General features: G+C 51.4%; 1 protein-coding gene across 1 annotated transcript; it reads right to left on the bottom strand.

The window, feature by feature from the left end:
- Positions 1-756: 756 nt before the first annotated feature.
- HDHD5 (haloacid dehalogenase like hydrolase domain containing 5) lies at positions 757-19,910 on the bottom strand. Its single transcript, XM_058282505.1, has 8 exons — positions 19,795-19,910; positions 11,583-11,786; positions 9,941-10,053; positions 8,357-8,450; positions 7,106-7,139; positions 5,094-5,268; positions 1,714-1,902; positions 757-1,544 (listed from the first exon to the last, which is right to left on the bottom strand). Exons 1-8 carry the CDS (start codon positions 19,885-19,887, stop codon positions 1,211-1,213), a joined length of 1,236 nt encoding a protein of 411 aa, XP_058138488.1. The 5' UTR covers positions 19,888-19,910; the 3' UTR covers positions 757-1,210.
- Positions 19,911-21,594: the final 1,684 nt, after the last annotated feature.

Below are 21,594 nucleotides of genomic sequence, written 5' to 3'. Positions count from 1 at the left end.
GGAGGAATCCAGCTGTGCTTGGGAGACTGGAGGAGGAGGATTGGGCGGGCTCTGGTTCTGGAGAGTAAGCGCAGGCCAGGGACCAAGCCTCTCCCTGCGTAGAATCGCCACCTCGTGAGGTAGCAAGTCTTGGACAGAGCTCGCCACTCCCTCCTTCATGAAATGTTCCTCACTCAGCTCGCGGGACACTGCCCCTGCTATTTCACCCAGCACTTTTTCTCACTCTCCCTCACTTCCTCCTCAACTCTGCATCCAAGCAGAGGTGTCGAGAATGCAGTGAGATGTAGTCAAGGAAAGTGTTTTAAGAGAGAGGGAGAAGTAACGCCTCTGTGAAATGCAGCCAGTCAACGGAGTAAGACAGGACAAGAAGTGACCAGGGCCTGGCAACAGTGGTCATGGGACACAAATGGAAAGGTGGAATCAGATTGCACCTAGAGGAAGGGATTTAAGATAAACGCATACTTTCTAGAATCCCTGAAGGAAAAGCTCCTCCCTTTACAACAAGACAGTGAAGGAGAGTCCCTTGTTTTTCCACCCCCGGAAACGTGCCGGGGAAATGCCAAAGTCCGGGCGTGACTCACTCCTTCCCAGCCTGGGCTGGGTGCAGGCTTGGGGTGGGAGGACGAGCAGAGGTGGGCAAGGAGAGGGCGAGCACCTCACCGGAGTGAGATGCCACAAACGTCTCTGCCTCAAGGTCACCCACCATCCTCCCCGCACAGCTGCCAGGCAGATGGGACTTCTTGAAAGACACCATGATGAATATTTATTACGAGTATTTTAATTTAAAAAAATAAGCCCCAAAGTCCTGGGCCAGGACCTAAAAGACAGCAAAACGCAGTACCTGAGTGTGAGCCTCACACCTGGCTGGCCCGCGGGGCGTCCTTCTGTGATGGCCAGAGTCCTGTGGCCACTTCCCTGGGGGCCCACACCCCCTCCCCTTCTTTCACAAGTCCCTACCGACACGGGAAGGAAACTGAGGCACAGAGGTGAAGGGACTGGCCTGAGGACAGACTGCCAGCAGAGGCAGAGTGGGAACTGAGCCCAGGAAATCCTGAGAGCTCCACCCAAAATGCTCCCCAGGGTGTTTCTCTGGCTTCTGCCGAGAAGAAGCCACTGCTCTTCCAAGTCATACCGGGCCCGAGGGGCAGCAGCTTCAAAAAGGGGGCGAGGCTCCCCTCCGGCTCCCTCCCCTGCCCATGCCCGGCCCTGGCTACCAAGCCCAGCCCTCCTCGCGGAACACCAGCTGCACGGCCTCGTCCACATCGTTCACCACGTGGGATGCCTCCATGAGCCCGGGACTGAAGCCGAAGTCCCGGTGCCCGTGGAACGGAGGCTCGTCGGCCCCTGGGGCCGTCTCTGCGGGCTCCGGGTCCTTGGGACTGTACACGCCAGTGCACACCAGAATGGAGGCGCAGCTCTGCGTGGCTGAGGGCCGCTGCTTCCTCAGACCCCCGGGCCCCAGCTCCTCACTCCCTTGGCACTTCGTCTGCTGCAGGTACTCGTGGAATAGGTTGGCACCGTAGACATCAGACATAGGGTTGTCACTGGTGGGGGTGGAAGCACCGGAAAAGGAAGCAGGAGAAAACCCAAGTTCAGTGTTGCAAGGCGAAGAGAGCAGAGAGCAGCTCTGGGGGTGTGGAGGGGGAGGGGGACAGAGACAGGGAGGAGGGAAGGGGGAGCCGTGAGGGAGAGACAGGAGACGGCGGTGCCTACCCCACGGCATAGAGCTTCTGGATGGGGGCGGCCCAGCCCCGCCGCTCCACCTGCCGCCTGATCAGGTCCTCGGCATACTGGTAGGTGAGGATGCTGGGTTTGCCCATCAGGCCCTCGTACCGCAGTTCTTTGCCTGTCACTTTCCGGTAAATGGTCTCCAGGCACAGGAGAAAGGTGCCGTGGCCAAACCTGCCAGAGAAGAGCTCAGCAGCCCAGTCGTGCCCTCCCCAGCCTTGCCTTTCTAAGCCACTGCCTTGCTCCCAGCAGGACCCAGGGATGCCAAGCTTTCCTCGGGGGCCCTGGTGGTGATGGACCAGAGTTAAATTACTTTTCAAAAGAGCTAGCATTGGGCACTTACTTGGGACAGGCACTAGATAATTATGACATAGATCTCGACACAGGAATAGACATAGACCAAGGAATAAGAACGGATGCGGATGTAGGTAGATGAGTAGATATTATTATCCTCATTTCACAAGGGAGGAACCTGAGACAGGGATTAAGTGACCTGTCCAAGGGGGTAGAGCTGGATTCCAACCCAGGCAGCCTGACTCGGGAAACCTATGCTTAAACTCTGTTAGTTTTGTGGCAGACTACTGGTTGCCACACTTCCCTTCCTTCTTACTGCCATCTTCAGCCTTGCACATTGCCACTAGGTATAAATAAGAGGCAGCCCCTTACTGCCCTTAGCTAGGTGGGACCATGTGACTAAGCTACAGTCAAATAGCCAATCAAAGCACAAGTGTTGGGCAAAACTCTCAGGAACTTAAAATCCTCCCCCATTCCTTCCCAGCTGGAATGCTGACTTGATGGCTAGAGTTTAGGCAGCCATTTTGGAATATGTAGTGAAGGGCTAAAGATTGTACAGCAAGAAGACAGAAGGTACCATGTCCCTGACATGGTACCACCTCCAGACAAGCTCCAGATTGCCTACCCCAGACTTCTTTCACATTAGAAAGGAGGAAGGGAGCAGATGTAGCTCAGTGGTTCTGCACCCGCTTTCCATATATGAGGACCCAGGTTCAATCCCTGGTACATTCAAAAAAAGAAAAACTTCTATCTTGTTTAAGATACTTTTGTTTTGTGTTTTCTTTTCTTGCAGCTCAACCAAATCCTAAGTGATACTATGATATATTAAAGTTATATATCAGTGTTATTTATGTAAAGAATTTTATTTTCAATTGTTAAATGATTGAGAGAAAATTTAATCTCAAATCTGGTTTATAAATTGAAATCTGCCCCTTGTATTTAAGTCACAGCCTACATAACCAAAACCCCCATCACATAGTGTCAGTGTATCCTAACTTAACTTTAGGAACAATATGTCAGAGAAAATACCTAGCCTCATGCTGTAGAAGTGGTGTGGGAGTAGGGGGCTGTGCAGGGAGGATGTACCTGGGGAATGCCGCTATGGAAAATGAAATGTGTTCATGTTGTCAAAGGGTGTTTTCTCAATGGGTGGAGACCCACATAATATCCATGAAATATTAAACTTCCATCCTGGGGAGTCCTGCTACTTTCTCAAATAGAGTGAAAAAAATCTCTGGCACATATAAGCAGAGCCTAATAGAAGAAAACAGAACAATATGCCGAACCTTTGATATTAATGCTTACACTTATGAACCTTATTACTATAAAATTGCAACTTAGCCTAACAACAAATGCCTAAGAGTTACCTCTTGAAAACTTTCTTGTTACTCAAATGTGGCTTCTCTCTAAACCAAAATCAGCAAATAATCTCACTACATTCCTCCCAGTATGGGACATAACTCCTGGGGATGAGCCTCCCTGGCACCATGGGATTCCTACCAACCACTGACCAGTGATGCATTTGGAAAAAGACCTTGACCAAAAGGGGGAAACATTAAATAAAAAAGAGTTTTCATGGCTAAGGGATTTCAAAGTGAGTCCAGAGGTCATATGAGAGGTTATGCTTATGCACGTCTCAGGAGGATCTCACTAACTGCCACAGTAAACAAAGCCTCAAAGAGAGGTGCTCCCAAGGGCTCTATAAGCATCTGGACACTATAGGCAAGGCACACAGCCTCATGATATCAGCACACTGTCAGTGGGCCTTATCCTGGAATATATAATAATTTGTTTCACCAATATAACAGAGTTCCCTATTCATGATTCGTCTACCCCTTTTATTTGAACCTATAATTAGCACTGTGCCTGCTAAATACATGTCTCAGAGACTTAAATCTTTGGTCTGTTCATATGCCGGTTGAGCCCTGAATCTCAGCAGAACTGCAGCCAATACCTACTTTCCAGTTCATTAGACTAACCCAAAACAACTAACAAAATGATGATGATGGAACACCCCCCATCCCAAAAAAACAGAGTATCTATAATTACAAGCAAAACAGTTCTTCCCATCTGCCCTGTTAAGATCTGAGCCCCCTCCCAATCTACAGCAGAATGGGCACTATCATCCAAAAAGTCTCAAAATTGAGGAATGAGTAAACATAAGGGGATACTGCAACCACAGACCAAAGTAGATGTATTACTGTAGTAACAGAACTTGTAACACTGATGTAAAGATAGTGGTTACCAGAGGTTCTGAGGAGAGGAGGAAGGAAGAATAGGTGGAATATAGGGCATTTTTTAGAGCACTGGAATTGTTATGCATGATATTGCAATGGCTGATACAGGCTGTTATACATTTTGTCAAAACCTATAAAACTGTACAGTGCAAAGTGTAAACCAAAATGTAAACTATAGACCTTGGCTAGGAGCAATGCTTCAATATTGATTCATCAATTGCAACAAATGTACCACACTAATATAAGATGGAATTAATAGGAAAAATTGTGTGTGTGTTGGTGGGGGGGGGAGTTATATGGGAGTCCCCTATACTTCCAAGGCAACTTTTTGGTAATCTAAAACTTTTCTAAAAATAAAGTTTATTATTAAAAAAAAAAAAAAGTGACAGGACAGTTAATAATAGAGGAAACTGGGTGCAGGGAGAGAGGGGGTAAAGGGGAACTTTCTGTACTTTTGGCTTTTTAAACTTAAAACTGCTCTAAAAAAAGTCTATAAATAAATGACTAAATAAATAAATAACAGGAGAGAACTCCATATTCCACAGCCTCTTTGGGGCTCCAGAGTTGCATGGCCTGTGGCAGTATTGGGCCGACCTCCCTCTGCTGACAGGCCAGCCTCAGCTCATAGGGAGCCAGTGGCATGATGAGAGGGACTCTAGACTTTGGCTTTGCAGATGAAAACACCGAACAGGACACTGCAACCAGCAGCTGGCCTTCCAGCTTGAGGCCAGAGGAAAGGACTGTCTCTACCTGTGGTCTCTACCTGTGCTCAGCCCCAGAAAAGGACAGGAGAGCTGATGGCTGCATTGCGGGCTTGGAGTGGGGCTTTCCCACCTGGGCATCTTGGCCTCAGCCATCCAGAGGAGGTCCATGTTGCTGGCCAGGACAGGGAGATGCGGGTAGGGGGCTGTCGCCAGGCCCATCCCAGGGCGCCCATTGCTGAGCAGCACATCCATGATCAGCTGCAGGCTGGTCTCCCAGCGGACTGGCTCCCCAAGGAGAAGCACCCCTAGAAAAAGCAAAGGCAGTGGGGTGAGGGAGGCAGAGCACCTCCCTCGGTGGCGCAACCTTCAGTGGTGGGCTGGAGGTGGTCCTCAGGTCAGCGGGGGCAGGTGGTGGTACCCCAGCACAGGCGCTTCACCCGCAGCCCTCAACCTGAACCAGCCCTGCAGGAGCCACTCACCACCCACCATGGAGAACAAAGGCCAGGCCCCAGGAGGGGGCTCCCTGCAGGTTCCCAGAACGTGTGTCACCAGTACTCCCCAGAAGGCGTCCAAAGCCCAAAGAAGGCAGCAGCTTCCTCAGGCTGGCTTCCTCCCCTTGACTGATGCTCCCTGCATGTCCTCACAAAGGCTTCCCTCCCTCCCTTCGGTTACTGCTCCTCTCTGCGCTCCAGTACAACTTGATGGTTACAAGAGAGGGCTCTGGAGTGACAGACAGGAATTCAAATCCTCACTCAGCCCATTTTCCTCTACGATTGTGGACAAGTTACTACCCTCTCTAAGTCTCGATTTCCTCAACCACACAATAATGGCAACTATGTACAGTGTTGTTATGAAGATAAAAACCAGATATGGACACACAGCGGGTCCTCAACAAAAGGCAGCTGCCGTAAAGTAGCTAGGAGACTATGAACGGGGCCGGGTCCGTGGTTCCCAATGGGCCGTCGCCCCTAGGGGGGTGTTGTGGAAACTGCAGGCCATATTTTACTGTCTCAGTGGCTGACACACAGTAGGTGGTGAAAAAGGCCTGGAAGGCTAAATGCTCAGGACAGTCCCACACAACGAAAAACTATCTCACAACCTAATAACATACACAGGCCCCACACAATAACTCATGTAGACGAACAACCTGTAACAGTTACCTGGCCGAAACCCTCACTCCACTTTACACAAAAACACAAAGAAATGTTGTGTAGTTTTGTTTTGTTTGTTTGTTGAGACATCAGGGGCCAGGGATTGAACCTAAAACCTCATGCGTGGGAAGCTGACGCTTAACCACTGGGCCACATTGGCCCCCGTTTTGTTTTTTTTGTTTTTTCAGGAAGCACTGGGAACCAAACCCGGGCCCTCCCATGTGGGAGGTGGCCGCTCAGTGGCTTGAGCCACATCTGCTCCCTGTACAGTTTTAGTGAATGCTGATTTTCCCAAAAACACAATTATTGTGTAAATTAAGAAAAGCCTATACTTCGCTTTTTCAAAAATTTACCAGGAGTTGTTTCCTATTTGGGAAAATCATTTTTCCAATAGCAAGTGAGTCATAAAACCCACTCCCCCCACACCTCTAAGCACATCTACATCCGTCTGCGGCTCCAATGGTAACATTCATGGTGATTTTGTGTTTAGACGCAATCCCTTTATGATTTCAATGTCTTCTTGGATAATTATTATATATTGAAGCACGTATTATCTTATTAAATTTTTTTATGTCTCCCTATAACGACTACGGCTTTATAGTGATCTAGTTTGTAATATATGTGTATCATCGATGCATTTCATTTGGCTATCCGGGGATGGTAGAGGGGGCATTGCAGCATGTGTTGTACGAGGGGAGAGCTGAGTTGGATGGGGTTGAACAACACGGGACTAGATGACTTCCCAATACCCTGCCACTCCAAGATTCTCTAAGCTGATAATCCAGGAAAAATCAATGACGTGACACGGGGACGGAAAGATTAACTCATGTCTCCGAGGCAGTGAGTGGCAGACCCAAGACCACAACCAGGTGCCCTGGAGCCCAGCCTTGACCCTCCACTCTGCGGGCAGCGGCTGACAGGTGCCCTCAGAGGGCCGTGGGGGCCTGCAGCACTGAGGAAAACCAGGCACCCCGTAAGAAGCCCTCTTTACCTTCGATGGCTGGGAAGTCGCTCCTTGGAAGGGGCTGCCAAGAGACAAAGAAGAGGCCCGTCAACCCGAGAGTCACCTTCCACTACCAGACTCACACGCCCACTGCTTCGAAGGCTGGGTGGGACCAAAGACTCATTCCACACACCTCCAAGACCACCCCCCAGGGGCGAGCCCAAGCCAAGGAAAAGCTCGAGAGGACTGAGGAAGAAGAGCCATGGGAAACAGGGGGCTCAGGTGGGTCCCAGAACAGGCCAACGGCATCACGTGAGAGGAAGGGCTGGGCCACTGCCCTCTCCAGCAAGGAGGGAGGCAGGGATGGGCAGCGAGAGCCTAAGGAGGAAGGTGAGCCTCTGGAGCAAGAGGAGGCCCTCGGGGCAGGACCAACCGCCTCCCCCCATCAGCTGAGGAGGCAGGGGTCTGCATTGCCCACCTCTCGGGTCCGTCCCCTGCCCAGGTTGGCTCTGCCGCTACCCAGCCATGTGACCCAGGGTGGGTCACGGCCCTGCTCCTCGGGCGCGACTCCGACACTGAGTCTCCGCAGAGACTGCACAGCTCTAGGCAAACGCACTTAGAGGGACAGAGCCTCCACTCAACTGGAAAGCTCTAGAGGAGCCACATTCAGCTTTATAAATAAGTACGATTAAGCTTGTTGGTTCGCAACTGCCTTTCATCCAATTTTCAGGGTAAAAGAGACTGTGAGCTATATAGAGTCCACATGAGGCCAAAGCAGGCCAAGGGGCATCTCTAAGACAGGTGGTCGTCCTCTGGAAGGTGCAAAACCGAGGGCCAAAGAGAGGCCCATGAGTGCTGACAAGAGAGAAATCCAACCAGTAGCTTCAAATACGAGCCAATTCAAAAGGCACAGGGGTCTGTGTCCTTTTCCAAGCAGGCCCTTCCTCACAAGGACAGCTCTCTGCAGCACGCGTCAAGCTAGGGGAGCGGCGGTGATTCAGCTGACGATGGTCAGCGATTCTCGCGATCCTGGGGAAGCCAGCTAGAAAACCCCAACGCCATCAGCGGGCGGAGATGCTGGGCTCTGGAAGGGGTCCTCGGCTGGCTGCAAACGACGGACGTGCAAGCAGGGCGCTTAGGAGCTTGCTGCTCCTCTGGGTCCTCCTTGCAGGTCCTGTGGCCAGAATCCTGGGCCAGATGATCCTCTCCAAGGAGGGGGCAGGGGAGCAGTGTGGCTCTGAGCGGGAGGGGCACCTGCGAGGGGAGCCCGAGGGGAGCGGCCCGCCCGCGCCCCGTTACCATGGTCTTGGGCCGCCGCTCCAGGTCGACCATGTCGAGCATGGGGAAGGCCGCCCGCAGCTCGTCCACGGTCACCACGCTGTGGAAGCCCAGCCTGGAGCAAGGTCAGGGAAGCAAAGCCGGCCGGCGCGGGGAAGGGGCCCCCCTGAAAGCACGAGCCACAGGCCAGGGGAACCAGCCCCGGGCCTGCTCAGACCCCACCCCCGGGCGGGAGGGAACCCAGCAGAGCCCCAGCAGGGCCCACCAGGACGTCGCAAAGGCTAATGGCCCTGCGGCTGCTCCAGCCGCTGCCAGCCCCCACCGGGCACCTTCCGGGCACCAGCCCTCTGCTGGGCGCGAGGGTACGTGAGAATCCCTGACCCAAGGAGCGTGCGCCAGGCTGAGCGCCCATCCAAACGCGGGCCCTGGGGACCACGCTGCCTCTTAGCGCTGAGGGGTTCCCGAGGGGAGACGCCAGGTGGGCTGGGCAGGCCTCTCGGAGGGCATCGGCACAGCCAGGGGAGGGGCTGTGGGCAGGGGCAGGCCAGCTCCAGGCTCATCTGCCCCGAGACCTGCCTACACTTTCCCGTCCCGGATTCCCACTGGACGTGCTTTCAGATAGCTCTCAAAGTCAGTCTCCAAAAAAGGATGTGCCCTTCAGATCACCCCATCAGCAAAACCTGCCCTGACACCCCGCCATCTTCACGAGAAAGTTCACGCCCCTTGGGATCCTGCCCTACCCCTGCCACCATCCTGCCTTCATTCTCCCCTACCCCATCCACCCCTGGACCAGGCTGTCCCCCCGCCCCTCCTCTTTCCAGCCTCCTTGGTTCCGTACAAGCCATTTCCCCTGCCTGGTGAGCCGTCACCCTCTCCTACGGCCCACCCATGAAGCCACAGGCAATTTCTGCCCACCTGAGATCCCCTAGAACCGCCACCACTCACCTTGGTCTGTCATATGCCACCTTCACTATCCCTTGAAGCCAAGAGGTGTGCTTGTCTTGCCTCCTCAAGTAGGACCAAGTTAGAGACCCAAAGGCCTCACCTTGGTGGCCCTGCCACCACTCTCACCTGCACCCCCAGAGCGTGCAGCACGAGCTGGTGCACAGGGGGCCCGTGGTACAGCACACAGGTGTGCTGAGGGAACAAATGGATGTGCTGCTGGGAAACAGTGCCCGAGATTACGCACTGCTCAGAGGGCTGCGCTCCTGGGAGACACTTAGTTAATACTGGCCAGAAAGTTGACCCCAAGTTACATCAGAATTCCCGGGAGGGCTGAATGTTGGCTTCTGATTTATCTTAATACAGATTCCTGAGGTTTACCCCAGAGCTAATGAATCAAGACTCTCTCTGTGAGGCCCAGGAATCTGCATTGTTAGCTCCACGGAAGATCTTGGTGCAGCGGCATGGGACTGGCTTTTGAAAACACCACGCTGCAGGACTGACCACCGAGAGCTGCTTCCCTCCCGAACGGCCCACCAAGCGCCCACGAGCCCCGGCACCCTGCATCCAGCTTCCTCCACCCTACGGACCCCTCAGCCACGGGAGGAGAGCCCCAGGCCGGCCCTTCCTCGTCGGCCAGAGCGAGGGGCACTGAAAGGATACACTCGGGCATTTTCCACCAGGGGTCCCTGCCCAGACACGAGCATCCTCTTCTCGTGGAACTGCGAGAAGAGCTTCATGGGGCTGTGGGAGAGGATAACTTGGTCTGGCTCCACCTGTGGGGACAGACAAGCGGTGGAGGAGAGCAGAGAAGATACAGCCGGTGAGGGGAAACGAAGGGGGGGGCAGGTGGAGCAGGTGGAGGTTCTCTCACCTGTGAAGAGGACAAAACTGCCCAGAAAAAGGGGGGGGAATAAATAGCCCTTTCTAGCACTCAGCACTTCCAGAGGCCACCCACGCAGGTGGGAGAAGAAGACAGGAGATGCCTGCAGACGCGGGCTGCCCCCGGCGTGCCCCAAGGTCTGCCAGCTCACTGCCACCCCCGGGCTGCTGGGGCGGGTGTGCTGCTCTGTCACCGTCAGTGGGAAGCTGCCTTAGGGTCTGACTCTGCGTTTTCGGTTCTGCTTAAAGACTTAGCTTTTTAAACATGCATGAGAAGTCCGACAAAGCAGCCTTTGCTCAGAATGCTTCTGGAACCCTCTCTGGAGGGCTCATTCCTTCCCACTCTGCCTTCGGCCCCAAATGGTATCCACCTTATTTACTTTCCTGGGTCCCCAGGGACTCTTTCCAAAAATGAAATCCATTCTTATAAAACCAGAATGTGTCCACGTTGGGATGCAGCGTGGCGCTGCAAGTGGGCTGGAGGGCAGCTCTTAGAGGACACGCAGGCGTGTGGGACTCCCTAAAGGAAAGCCAGGGGGGTTACTTCGGAGTCCCGCCCGGCAGACAAGTCAGTCGTAGGTAGACAAGACCCTGGCTTTCCAGGGGTGGACCATCCCAAAGAGAAAACCCTGATGCCCAGAAGAGAAGGACACAAGAAAAGAAAAAAATCCTACAAATACATGGGCAGGACTTTGGTGCTCTCCCGCGTATATTAAAGAACAACCCTGCTGATTTTAAGCCCTCTTTCTCTTGCTCGGTTTTATGAAGATAAAAAGTTGTGCTCTTATTACTAAGTTCAGGATTCTTGATTTTCAAAAGTACAAGGATAGTGGAGGGAATTTGATTTTTGGCTATATTTGAACTGTAGGAATGAGGGGTTCTGAATATAAAGAATTTCCGTGGTCTTACACTGAGGTAAAATATACAAACAACTGATCAGTTTGAGTGACTGCAACACGTTCTGGTTGCACACAGTTAGGCATGCTAAGGATTATATTTGTGAAGTTTGAATGCCGGTGAAGAATGACTAAATACATGTTTCTAATATTTTAGTGTTTGGTTTTTAGGTTATTTGTTCTTTATCTCTAAAACTGAACAGCTAATGTGCTATATTGATTTTACTGGTAGTATTGAGGAGACCTTGTTTCTGCATGAAACTAGGTTGCAAAACCCACTATTTTGGAAGTAAAAATGTATTTTGACATATACAAATAAAATGAGTAAAACCATTTTTAAAACAAAAATGACCTTGCTGACGAGCCTAACTCACCTACTCCTTTTCCCACCAGGATCGAAAGATTTGCACTGACCCACTGGCCGCGACCTAGGGCTCCTGCACACCATTCCCGGGCCGCGGAAAGGGGACGGAGCCGGAGCTGGGGCGAGGGTTTCCTCTGGAGCCAGTCCTGGCTTCCGGCCTCACCTTGAACCCCAGCAGGGCGGACAGCTCCTGGGCCTTGCAGTGCTGTGAGGTGTTCCCGGCATTGGAGACGAAGACCACGGGCACCCGCAGCTGCCCCTGGGCGTCCGCCAGCCTGCAGAACGCTTCCCGGGCCGCGGGGATCACTCTGTGGCCTCGCACCAGCACCCCGTCGATGTCCAGCAGGAACCCGAAGGTGGGCGGGCGCTGCGCAGAGGGCGAGAGAGGAGAGTGAGCGCGGCTCGCGAGGCGGAGGGGCGCCGGGAAGCAGGACTGGTGAGAGCCGCAGAGGGCGACAGAGGCTCAGGCCCCCGGGGCCCCCACGGCCGAGAGAGATCACAGAGGGCGTCACCTTCTGACGGGTGCAGCCACCTAGAGCGAAGAATTATTCTTTTTTCATTTTTAGGCATGTATCCAGTTTGTTAAATTTTTCATAATTAGTATAAGGCGATTTTTAAATTGGAAAATAAATTAAAAGAAAGCATAATCGCGGCACTTTAGCACACCAATTGTTTTCCCTTCCTTTTTTCTGTTTGCATGCTTTTGGCATAGCTACTTTATATACGCAAGTTTGCATTTTGTTCTTTTTCCTTAACATATATAAGCGTTCTTATCTTTTACAATAGTCTTCACAGCTGTCTTTAAAATTCTTGTTTTAACAGCACACACACAGTTTAAAAAAATAACCCAATCACTACATAAAATTTTTTAAGATTTATGTCTGCTTCTTCTTCCTAATCTCTTTCTTATATTTATTTCCAGAAACTTCTTATGACCATATAGTAAATAAATTTGTCTTTTAAATATGCACATCAAAGAATGGAAGCATGTTGTACTTTCTTTTCCATCTTACCTTTTTTGAGGCGACACCTCTCGGTGCTCTTTCCGTATCACCATATAGTTGTACTTCCTCAACATCACTCAAGGTCATACAGGATTCTAAGTGGCTAATCTATTAACATTATATTTCCCTTATTTGGAACACTTAGGTTTTTCCACATTTTTGCTACTACATAGAAGGCTACAAGGAACCTTTTCATGTATACTCATTTTTCCATATTCCAGATTTCTCCTTAGGCTACATTTGAAAAGTAGGAACAATAACTCAACGGGTGCATACATCTTAATGACTCAGTGCCAACTGACAAACTTCTTTGCAAACACACGTATCAACTTGCATGGCCACTGGCAACGCACTTTACCCTTGGATTTTCATTTGTATCAAACACGTTCTTAATTTAAAAGTATGAAGATGGTATCTCATCTCAATCTGCGTTTCCTGGACTCATGAGGTTGAGCACTGCAATTTTTTTAAAACTCCACTCCATTTCCTATTTTGCAAGCTGCCTGGTTCATGCACAAGATGTTTTGCAATAGAAAAAAATCTAACTTACCCTTTTTGCTCCCTTCCTTTTGTGGGTGCCAACTAAGCCAAGTGCCTCTTTCTGCCCACATCCACTCTAGACACGGGAATCTGAGAGGGGGAACCCAGAGCCACAAACCCCACCTGTGGCCCTCAGTCCTTAGCTGGGTGGCAGAACGTTCAACCCAGCAGCTGCCAGTCGAGGGAACAATGTGACCCGACTGGAAATGCAGCATTCTAGTGAGTTTAGAATTATGAGTAAATAAACAGAATTAAACACAGGTAGTTTCTTAGGAGAGAATTTGAGCTAGGTGTTGAAGGAGTTAATTACACGCATTCATTTAGCAAATATCCACGCAGAGCCAGCGTGGGGACCAGCAGGAGAGCCGACGAGTGGGACAGACGCGTCCCAGTTCACTAGGGAGACAATTAAGCCAGCAGCACTGTGCACTCTGCACCCAGGGCTCCGTGAAGGGGGGAGGGAAGTGGGGGCTGCAAGAGCCTGCAGCAGGGGGACCTGGCCTACAGGGGGGTCATCTCGGAGTTTGAGACAGACCTGCGTTGTAGAAAAATACTGGCTGCAGAGGGGAAAATGGACTGAAAGGGGCCGCCTGGGACCACCTGCAAGCTGCGACAAGAAGATGGTGGCGTTAACTTGGGTGGTGGGAGGTCGGGGGGGAGCCCGTCCAGGAGGCAGAACTGCCAGGACTGGCATCCATTCGGCCGCAGGGCAGAGGGAGGAAGAGCCACAGGTGACGCCCAAGCTGTGCTCTGGCTTGGGAACCTGGGGGGATGGAACCGGGGACCCGGCAGGAGCAGCAGGTGGGCGGCTGGGGGAGGGCAGACCTGGGGGACGAGCAAGTGGAGATGTCAGCCCTGGAGAGAAGGTCCTGGATGTGGAAATGTGGAGGCTCTCTGTTCTCAGAGAGCAGCTGAAAATCTGGGGGGACAGAGGCGAGCCTGAGAACAAGCAGAAGTCAGGCTCTCGGAGAACCAAGCATCGCGCCACTGCAAGCACGGGCCATGAGAGAACCGATGGCGGTGGCCCCAGGAGCAGCAGCCAGCAGAGGAAAATCGCGGAAGGGGGGTCAAGGAAGCCGAGGGGGGAGCCTCCGCGACAAGTTAAATAGGCACTGCAGTGACAGTAATGAGGCCCTCTCCCTCCACTGAGCAGGGAAGGAGACCCAGGGGAGGCAGGCTTCCAGCCCTTTCTGCTAGGATGTGCGCAGAGCCTCCAGTCTGTGACAGCCACCGGGCAGGCTGGGCGTGGGGACAGTGGAAAAAGAGGGGGAGCAACTCAAACCAACAGGGTATCACCTCTGACCACGAGAAACCAGCTGCCAGGGGGAAACTCGCCCACCCCCCACACCAAGCAGGAAATGCCTGCACACACAGTGCCTCCAAATCCCGGCTCCGAAAGCTGATCCTGTCGCACCCCAGAAGGGGCAGATGGTTTTCTGCAGGTTGGGGGCAGGGGGTGTTGAAGATAAACATTTGTTAGACATCTACCATGTGCTGGGCACAGCACTGGGCACATCCTGAGGGTATTTTTACTGAATCCTGCACCAACAATCTGACGGTAGGTGTCGTTTTCTCCCATCCACAGAATCTAGCAACGGGTGCCTGGCTTACACATGGTGCTCAATACATATTCGTGGGGCACTCTGACTCCATGAATAAGGAATCAGATTCCAAGAGAATAATAAAAGGTCACCCGGTTCCCAGATGCTGGATTCGGGATTCAGCCTCACCTTGGTCTAGCAACAAAGTCGGAGCTCCTGCAACTGCCCATGCAGCTTCCTGGCATGGAGGGCAGATGGCGGTGGACACCCTGGACAGGCGAGGGGTACAGGAGGTGCCGGGTGGTCCTCGTGCAGAGCACGTGGCTCCCCTGCCTCCCGCCAGCCCCCTGCCGTGAGTTCCGGTGCTTCTCTCTACTTGGAGTGCTCATGGCCCAAAGTCTCAAGGACAACTGGAGACCCTCCCTCTTCCTGAATGAACCCCACTGGAATGGGGGTCCTATCCTTGGGTCTGTGGACAGATTTCAGGATGCCCACAAAACCCCATAAACCACGGTGAGGGAAACGGACTTGGCCCAGTGGTTAGGGCGTCTGTCTACCACATGGGAGATCCGCGGTTCAAACCCCGGGCCTCCTTGACCCGTGTGCAGCTGGCCCATGCGCAGTGCTGATGAGCGCAAGGAGTGCCGTGCTACGCAGGGGTGTCCCCCGTATAGGGGAGCCCCACGCACAAGGAGTGCGCCCCATAAGGAGACCCACCCAGCACGAAAGAAAGTGCAGCCTGCCCAGGAATGGCGCTGCCCACACTTCCCGTGCCGCTGACGACAACAGAAGCGGACAAAGAAACAAGACGCAGCAAATAGACACCAAGAACAGACAACCAGGGGAGGGGGGGAATTAAATAAATAAATAAATCTTTAAAAAAAAAAAATCTTTAAAAAAACAAAACAAAACAAAAACAAAAAAAACCCACGGTGAAATACCACTTCTTATCGACAGGATGGCTATTTTTTTTTTTAAGTGTTGGAGAAGATACAGAGATGTGAAGGTACTGGAACTCTAGTGCAGAGTTGTAAAATGGAGCAGCCACTATGGAAAGCAATATGTCAGTTTCTCAGAAAGTTAAGTAGAGAATTACCACTACACCCAGTAATCTGACTTCTAGGAGCAATGCCCAGAGTGTAGGAACAAGGCCTCAAACAGACATCTGTACACCAATGTTTATAGCAATATTATGCACAATAGCCAAAAGGTGGGAACAACCCAAGGGTCCGTCAACAAATGAATGGATAAATGAAATGTGATACGTCCCTACAGTGGAATCTTATGTGGCCATAAGAAAGGAAGTTCTGAAACCTGCTGTAACATGGAAGAACCTTGAACACTATGCTCAGTGACAGGCAAGATACATAAGGACGTGGCTCAAGTGACTGGGCTCCTATCTACCATATGGGAGGTCCTGGGTTTGGTTCCTGGTGCCTACTGGTGAAGGTGAGCTGGCCCACATGGAGAGCTGACGCAACAAGATGATACAACAAAAAAGAGACACAGAGGAGAGACAAAACAAACCAGAGCTGAGGTGGCTCAAGCGATTGAGTGCCTCTCTCCCATGTCAGATAGTCTGAGGATCGATTCCCAGTGCCTCCTAAAGTCATGACTAGAAGAAAGTAAACAAGCAGAACACAATGCAAATGGACACAGAGAGCAGACATTAAGCGCAAGCGGCATGGGAAGTGGACTTGGCCCAGTGGTTAGGGCATCCGCCTACCACATGGGAGGTCCGCGGTTCAAACCCCGGGCCTCCTTGACCCGTGTGCAGCTGGCCCATGCGCAGTGCCGTGCCACGCAAGGAGTGCCGTGCCACGCAGGGATGCCCCACGTAAAGGAGCCCCATGTGCAAGGAGTGTGCCCTGTAAGGAGAGCCGCTCAGCACGAAAGAAAGTGCAGCCTGCCCAGGAATGGTGCTGCACACACGGAGAGCTGACGCAACAAGATGACGCAACAAAAAGAAACACAGATTCCTGGTGCTGCTGAGAAGGATAGAAGTGGTCACAGAAGAACACACAGCGAATGGATACGGAGCAGACAACTGTGGGGGAGGTGGGGAAGGGGAGAGAAATAAAAAATAAATCTTTAAAAAAAAAAGTGCAAGTGGCAAGGGGGGGATAAATAAATTCTTTAAAAAAAAAAAAGAAGGGACAAATACTGCATATCACTTATAAAAGATATCTAGAAATATAGCAAATTTGCAGAGACAGAAAGTAGATTAGAGGTTACCAGGGATGGGGGAGAGGAGGGGAGGGAAATTATATGTATGGTGGATATGGAGTGTGTGTAAATAAAATTAAAGGCAAAAAAGGCCTCTGCATTCTTCTGATGAAAGGAGCACTGTATTCTTCTCAAAGAGAACCATCACATTGGAATGAAGGGGTGAGAGCATGTGCTTTGCCCTGAAATCTTCCCACCTGGCACTGTCATCCCTGCAATGCTCAAACAAGCCTGGGTGAATACGGACTGACCAAGGGATGAATGGTTAGGGCCAAACACGGCAGACTTTCCCATCAAGCACTTCCCTTCCCAAGTGAAAAGAAGTGGTGACTAATAAAGGAAAGTCCCTGGAGGTAAGAACTGTCATTCTAGCACTCAGTTTGACTTCTTTTTCAAATATGGTTATGGACACACTGTGTACTGTTCTGAAAGTTTAAACTTAATCACTTGCCCATATTTTGAGACAATCAGGAAATTTTAACATGGACGAGATTTTAAGTGTTATCAAGGAATGACTGATGTCATTAGGCATGATAATGGCATTGTGGTTATGGCACAAAACGTTTTTATTCCTTTAGAGGTACACACAAAAGACTTTGGGGGTGAAATGACAAATTATAGATTAAAAATCTTATAGCCACAAAAAAAAAGGTGGGGTGGAGGAAGGAATAAACAAAGCAAGTACGGCAAAATGCTAATAATTGCTGAATCTAGGAGAAGAGAACATGGAGTCTTAAAAAACTTTCATAGTTTTTAAAAAATGGGTTTTTTTGTGTGTGTGTGTTGATGGTTGCAAAAGTTAACCATAGATTTTTTGGTCTTAGTGGTAATATCCTAAATATTCACAAGATTTGCTCTTTCTGAAATAAGAATCCACCACTCCTGCTCCTTAGAACAGGAAGTTTTCTGGACCATTTAGCAATACCCTTAAGACTCCCTCTTTTATAACTGTGTACTGAATAATCACCACCATCCCCAAGTCCTCAGGTGGTACCTAACTCTTCTTCCCTAACACCAGGGTCATTTCTAGCTTCAAAGAGTCCTGCATTATAAACAGTGAAGGGCCTGGAGATTAGAAGGAAGGGGTAGACTTGTTCATTTTATCCTCTTCTGCATCTGTATTCTGATTTGAGTCACTTTTTTTTTTTTTAAACAGTCCAGGTTATTAGGCCTGCTCCTCTAATTAAAGTTCTTATTTGTGGCAGTGATAAAATGTGCAGGGTTTTAAGATTTGTTTGAAATGAAGGGACCACTAAGATGCTCCTTTGTGTTTTTGCTTCTACCTTGGTTTGGCATGTTTTCAAACAACGACAGTAATGAAAACTGTTACTATGACAACCCATTCCACATTTGGGAGAACTTACTATGGGCCAGTCAGTATACAAAGTACCCTACATAGACGACTGTATTTAGTGATCTATTACACAGATGGGGAAACTGAAATTTAGAAAGCTAAGGAACTTGCCTTGAGTCACTCAGACAGTAAACACTGCAAGCAGGATTCAATTCTAAACGTTGCAAACAGGATTCAAATCTAAAGCTTGAAGCTATGCAACATCCCTTTAGTCCCCTTTTCCTACTTAAAAAAGTCACACGGAGGTATCTCAGGACCAGCAAAGATGCTAGAGCCAATACAATAGTTATAAATGATGGTAACAATCCTTTATGTTTATATCATCATTTGAAGTCATTTTATCAACAGATTCTCATTCTTGTTTGGCCACCTTCAGCTCTGTGGCACTAGTCTCAAGTCACCTAACTTCTCTGAGCCTTAGCTGTTCCATCTATAAAATAAGGACAATGCCAATATAGCTGTTAAGGACTCTGGAACCAGACTGCCTGGCTTCTAGATTCTGCCACTTATCAGCTGTGTGCCCTTGGGCAAGTTGCTTAACCTCTGTCCCTCAGTCCCTCCATCTGTAAAATGGGAATGATAGCACTAACCAAGTTATTATGAAGATTATATGAATAATTGGGAAGTACTTAGAACAGTGCCTAGCACGAAGTAAGTGCTAAGTGTTTTTAAAATAAATAATTGATTAAAGCTGCATCAAAGTACAATGTGAGGAGAGGGTGGCCACGGTGGCTGCTGATGGTCAGGAGAGGGAAGAAAAATAAATAAATTAATTAATTAACACCTGCTCAGTCTGAAAAAAAAAAAGTACAATGTGAAAGCACTATACAGATGTTACATATAGTTCGTTATTACATACAGAAATTGCAAGGGTAGAGGACAAAGTGATCCCCTTTAAGGCAAGATGGCCCAGGGGAGAGTGAGGGCTAGGAAGCAGACTGCCCTGGCTCAGAGTTCCGGCACAGCCGTCCACCAGCCGTCAGCCCTTAGAAAAGGTACTTAAAAACTTGACTCCAAGCTTGCCTGACCTTGCTAACATCCACAGTGGAGAACCAGCTAGCACTCGAGTACCTGCTACAAATCAGGGCTCCTGCGCCAGTTCCCTTCCTCTAGCTCCCTCCCCGAGCGCCCTCAGACCTTCCCGGACACTCTGCCCCGATCAACTCTTCACAAACAGGCCCACAGGGGGGGAGGCGACGAGAAAGGTCGGCACCTCCGCCACTTTCGCTCCTGGGCTGATGGCCTCAAGGCGCGGTGCCCGGAGGGAAACCCAATCCACCCACCTCGAGTCCCCAAATCCCTTTCAAAGGTGGTTGAAAACCAGAACCAAAAAAGTTCTGTGAAAAACACTGAGGCAGAAGAGCAGGAAGCAATACCCTGGACGGGAAAAAGCAACCGGGAAACAGCCCAGGGCCTCCGGGGTCGGAGGACGTCAAAGGGACAAAACAGAACCCTGGTGCGCACGCTGGAGTCGCTTCCGGTCCTCCTCTGACTGGAGGGCGTCTTCTAGTCTGAAGGCGCTGCGAGTCGCCCGTGAGTCGGGGGGAGGGAGGGCGCGGCGGGGACACTCGTCTCCCGGCAAGAACGAGTGCGCAGAGGTCAGCGCAGGCCACTCCCAGGAGGCCGGGGATGCTGGAGCGCCCTCCCCGCGGCTGCAGGCCCCACCCCCAGCCCCGAGCACCTGCTCGGCCGAGCCTGGGGCGTCCTCACCTGAGCGCGGCCCGCCGCGAAGCCCCTCCCCGGGCACGGGCGCCGCAGCCCCGCGGCCGCCCGAGCCGCCGCGACCCAGCCGCGCAGAGCCATCCGGCCGCTCGCCGCGCGCACGTGCACACAGCGCCCGCCCCGGCCCCGCGCCCCGCCGCGCAGCCAATCCGCGGCCGAGGAGCGGGGGCCGGGGCGGCGCGCGCGGCATCTCGGGAGTTGTGGTCCTTGGCGGCCGCGAGCCGGACGCCGGCCCCGGGCGAGGGAGGGCGACTCGGGGAGCGGGGGGTGCGCGGAGCACGCGGGGGGGCCCAGGGGGTGGGTGGAGGGCTAGGGAGCGCGCGGGGGCCGGGGAAGGGCGCGCCCCGGCCGAGGAGGGCGCCGGTGGAGCGAAGGGGCGCACGATCCCGCCGCTGCGGGGCGCACGGCGGGCTGGGCAGGTGCGCGCCCGCAGCACGGCCGGGGGGGCCGGTCGCCTCCTTTCTCAGCTTCCCTGCGGACTTCCCGGGGCGTGCGGGCTGAAGCCCCAGATCTTTCGATGACTTCAGGGGAAAAATGGAAAAAAAAAAAAAGTTATGTGGAGGAAGCTGAACCTCGACTGCAAGGAGGGCATGGAGGAGCACACCTTTCTTTGGGGGTTCCAGGCCCCCAGCCCCCGTCAAGCAAGGAGTGCTGGTTGGATGCCAGTGAGTCATTCTTTTTTTGGTTCAGTACATTCGCCGAGGCCCTTCCTGCCTGGCTCTGTGCTAAACGCTCGGGAGACACTATCCATGAAGACTCTCCCAAATCTCACAGTTTGTAGGGAAGTGGAGAAAGGAGTAGGATACAAGATAGGAAAGGCGTCTCAGGACAGGGAGGTAGAGATGAAAGATTCAGCAGATGCCTACTGAGCACAGATGTGAGCCTCGCGCTGGCAGCTCCTGGGACCAATACAAAGAGGAGTAACTTAAGAATGTGGGGAAGCGGATGTGGCTCAAGGGAGATTAGAGGCCTCCCTCCCACGTAGGAGGTCCGGTTTGGTTCCTGGTGTCTCCTAAAAGGAAGTGGAACAGACACAGCAAGTGCAAGCAACGAGGGGGTGGGAATAAATAAATAAAATCTTTTTTTAAAAAAAAGGAAGAATGGACTTTGGAAGTTGAGGGGAAGAGGGCACGTCTGCGGACACTCTGAGCAGTCCCTGGTCGTGGAAGATAATGCTGCAGCAGAGAGGATCCTCGTGGGTGCTCCCTTCCCAAGCCCTTTGAACTGTCACTCGATATAGAGATGCTAAGAGTGGATAAGCTCTTAGCATCACTATATCCAGTGAAGTGGACATAACCAGCCCTGGGTCTGCAGGATGGAGGATTAGAGGATGGATTAGAGTGGACTTACTGATATTCTACTATGAAACTATTGTGATTAGTAATGGAAGAAATTGTAGCATTGATGTGGACAAAGTGGTCACGGTAGCTGCTGAGCGTAGGGAGAAAGAAGAAGAGATATGATGTGGGGGCATTTTTAGGACTTGGAGTTGTCCTGGGTGGTACTGCAGGCACTGATCTGGACATTGTATGTCCTGCCATGGCCCGCTGGGTGGGCTGGGGGAGAGTGTAAACTACAATGTAAACCACTATCCATGTGGTGCAGCAGTGCTCCAAAATGTATTCACCGAATGCAATGAACATGCCATGATGATGAAAGAGGGTGTTGATGTAGGAGGAGTGGGGTGAGGGGGGTGTGGGGTATATGGGGACCTCTTATACTTTTTCAATGTGACATTAAAAAATAAAATAGAGAAAACAAAAAGCAAAAAAAAAAAACAAAACAAAA

This window comes from Dasypus novemcinctus, chromosome 20, assembly GCF_030445035.2.
Source record: "Dasypus novemcinctus isolate mDasNov1 chromosome 20, mDasNov1.1.hap2, whole genome shotgun sequence".
Lineage (NCBI taxonomy): Eukaryota > Metazoa > Chordata > Mammalia > Cingulata > Dasypodidae > Dasypus > Dasypus novemcinctus.
Note: the sequence above shows the minus strand (reverse complement) of the source record. Positions and strands in the feature narration are given on the sequence as shown.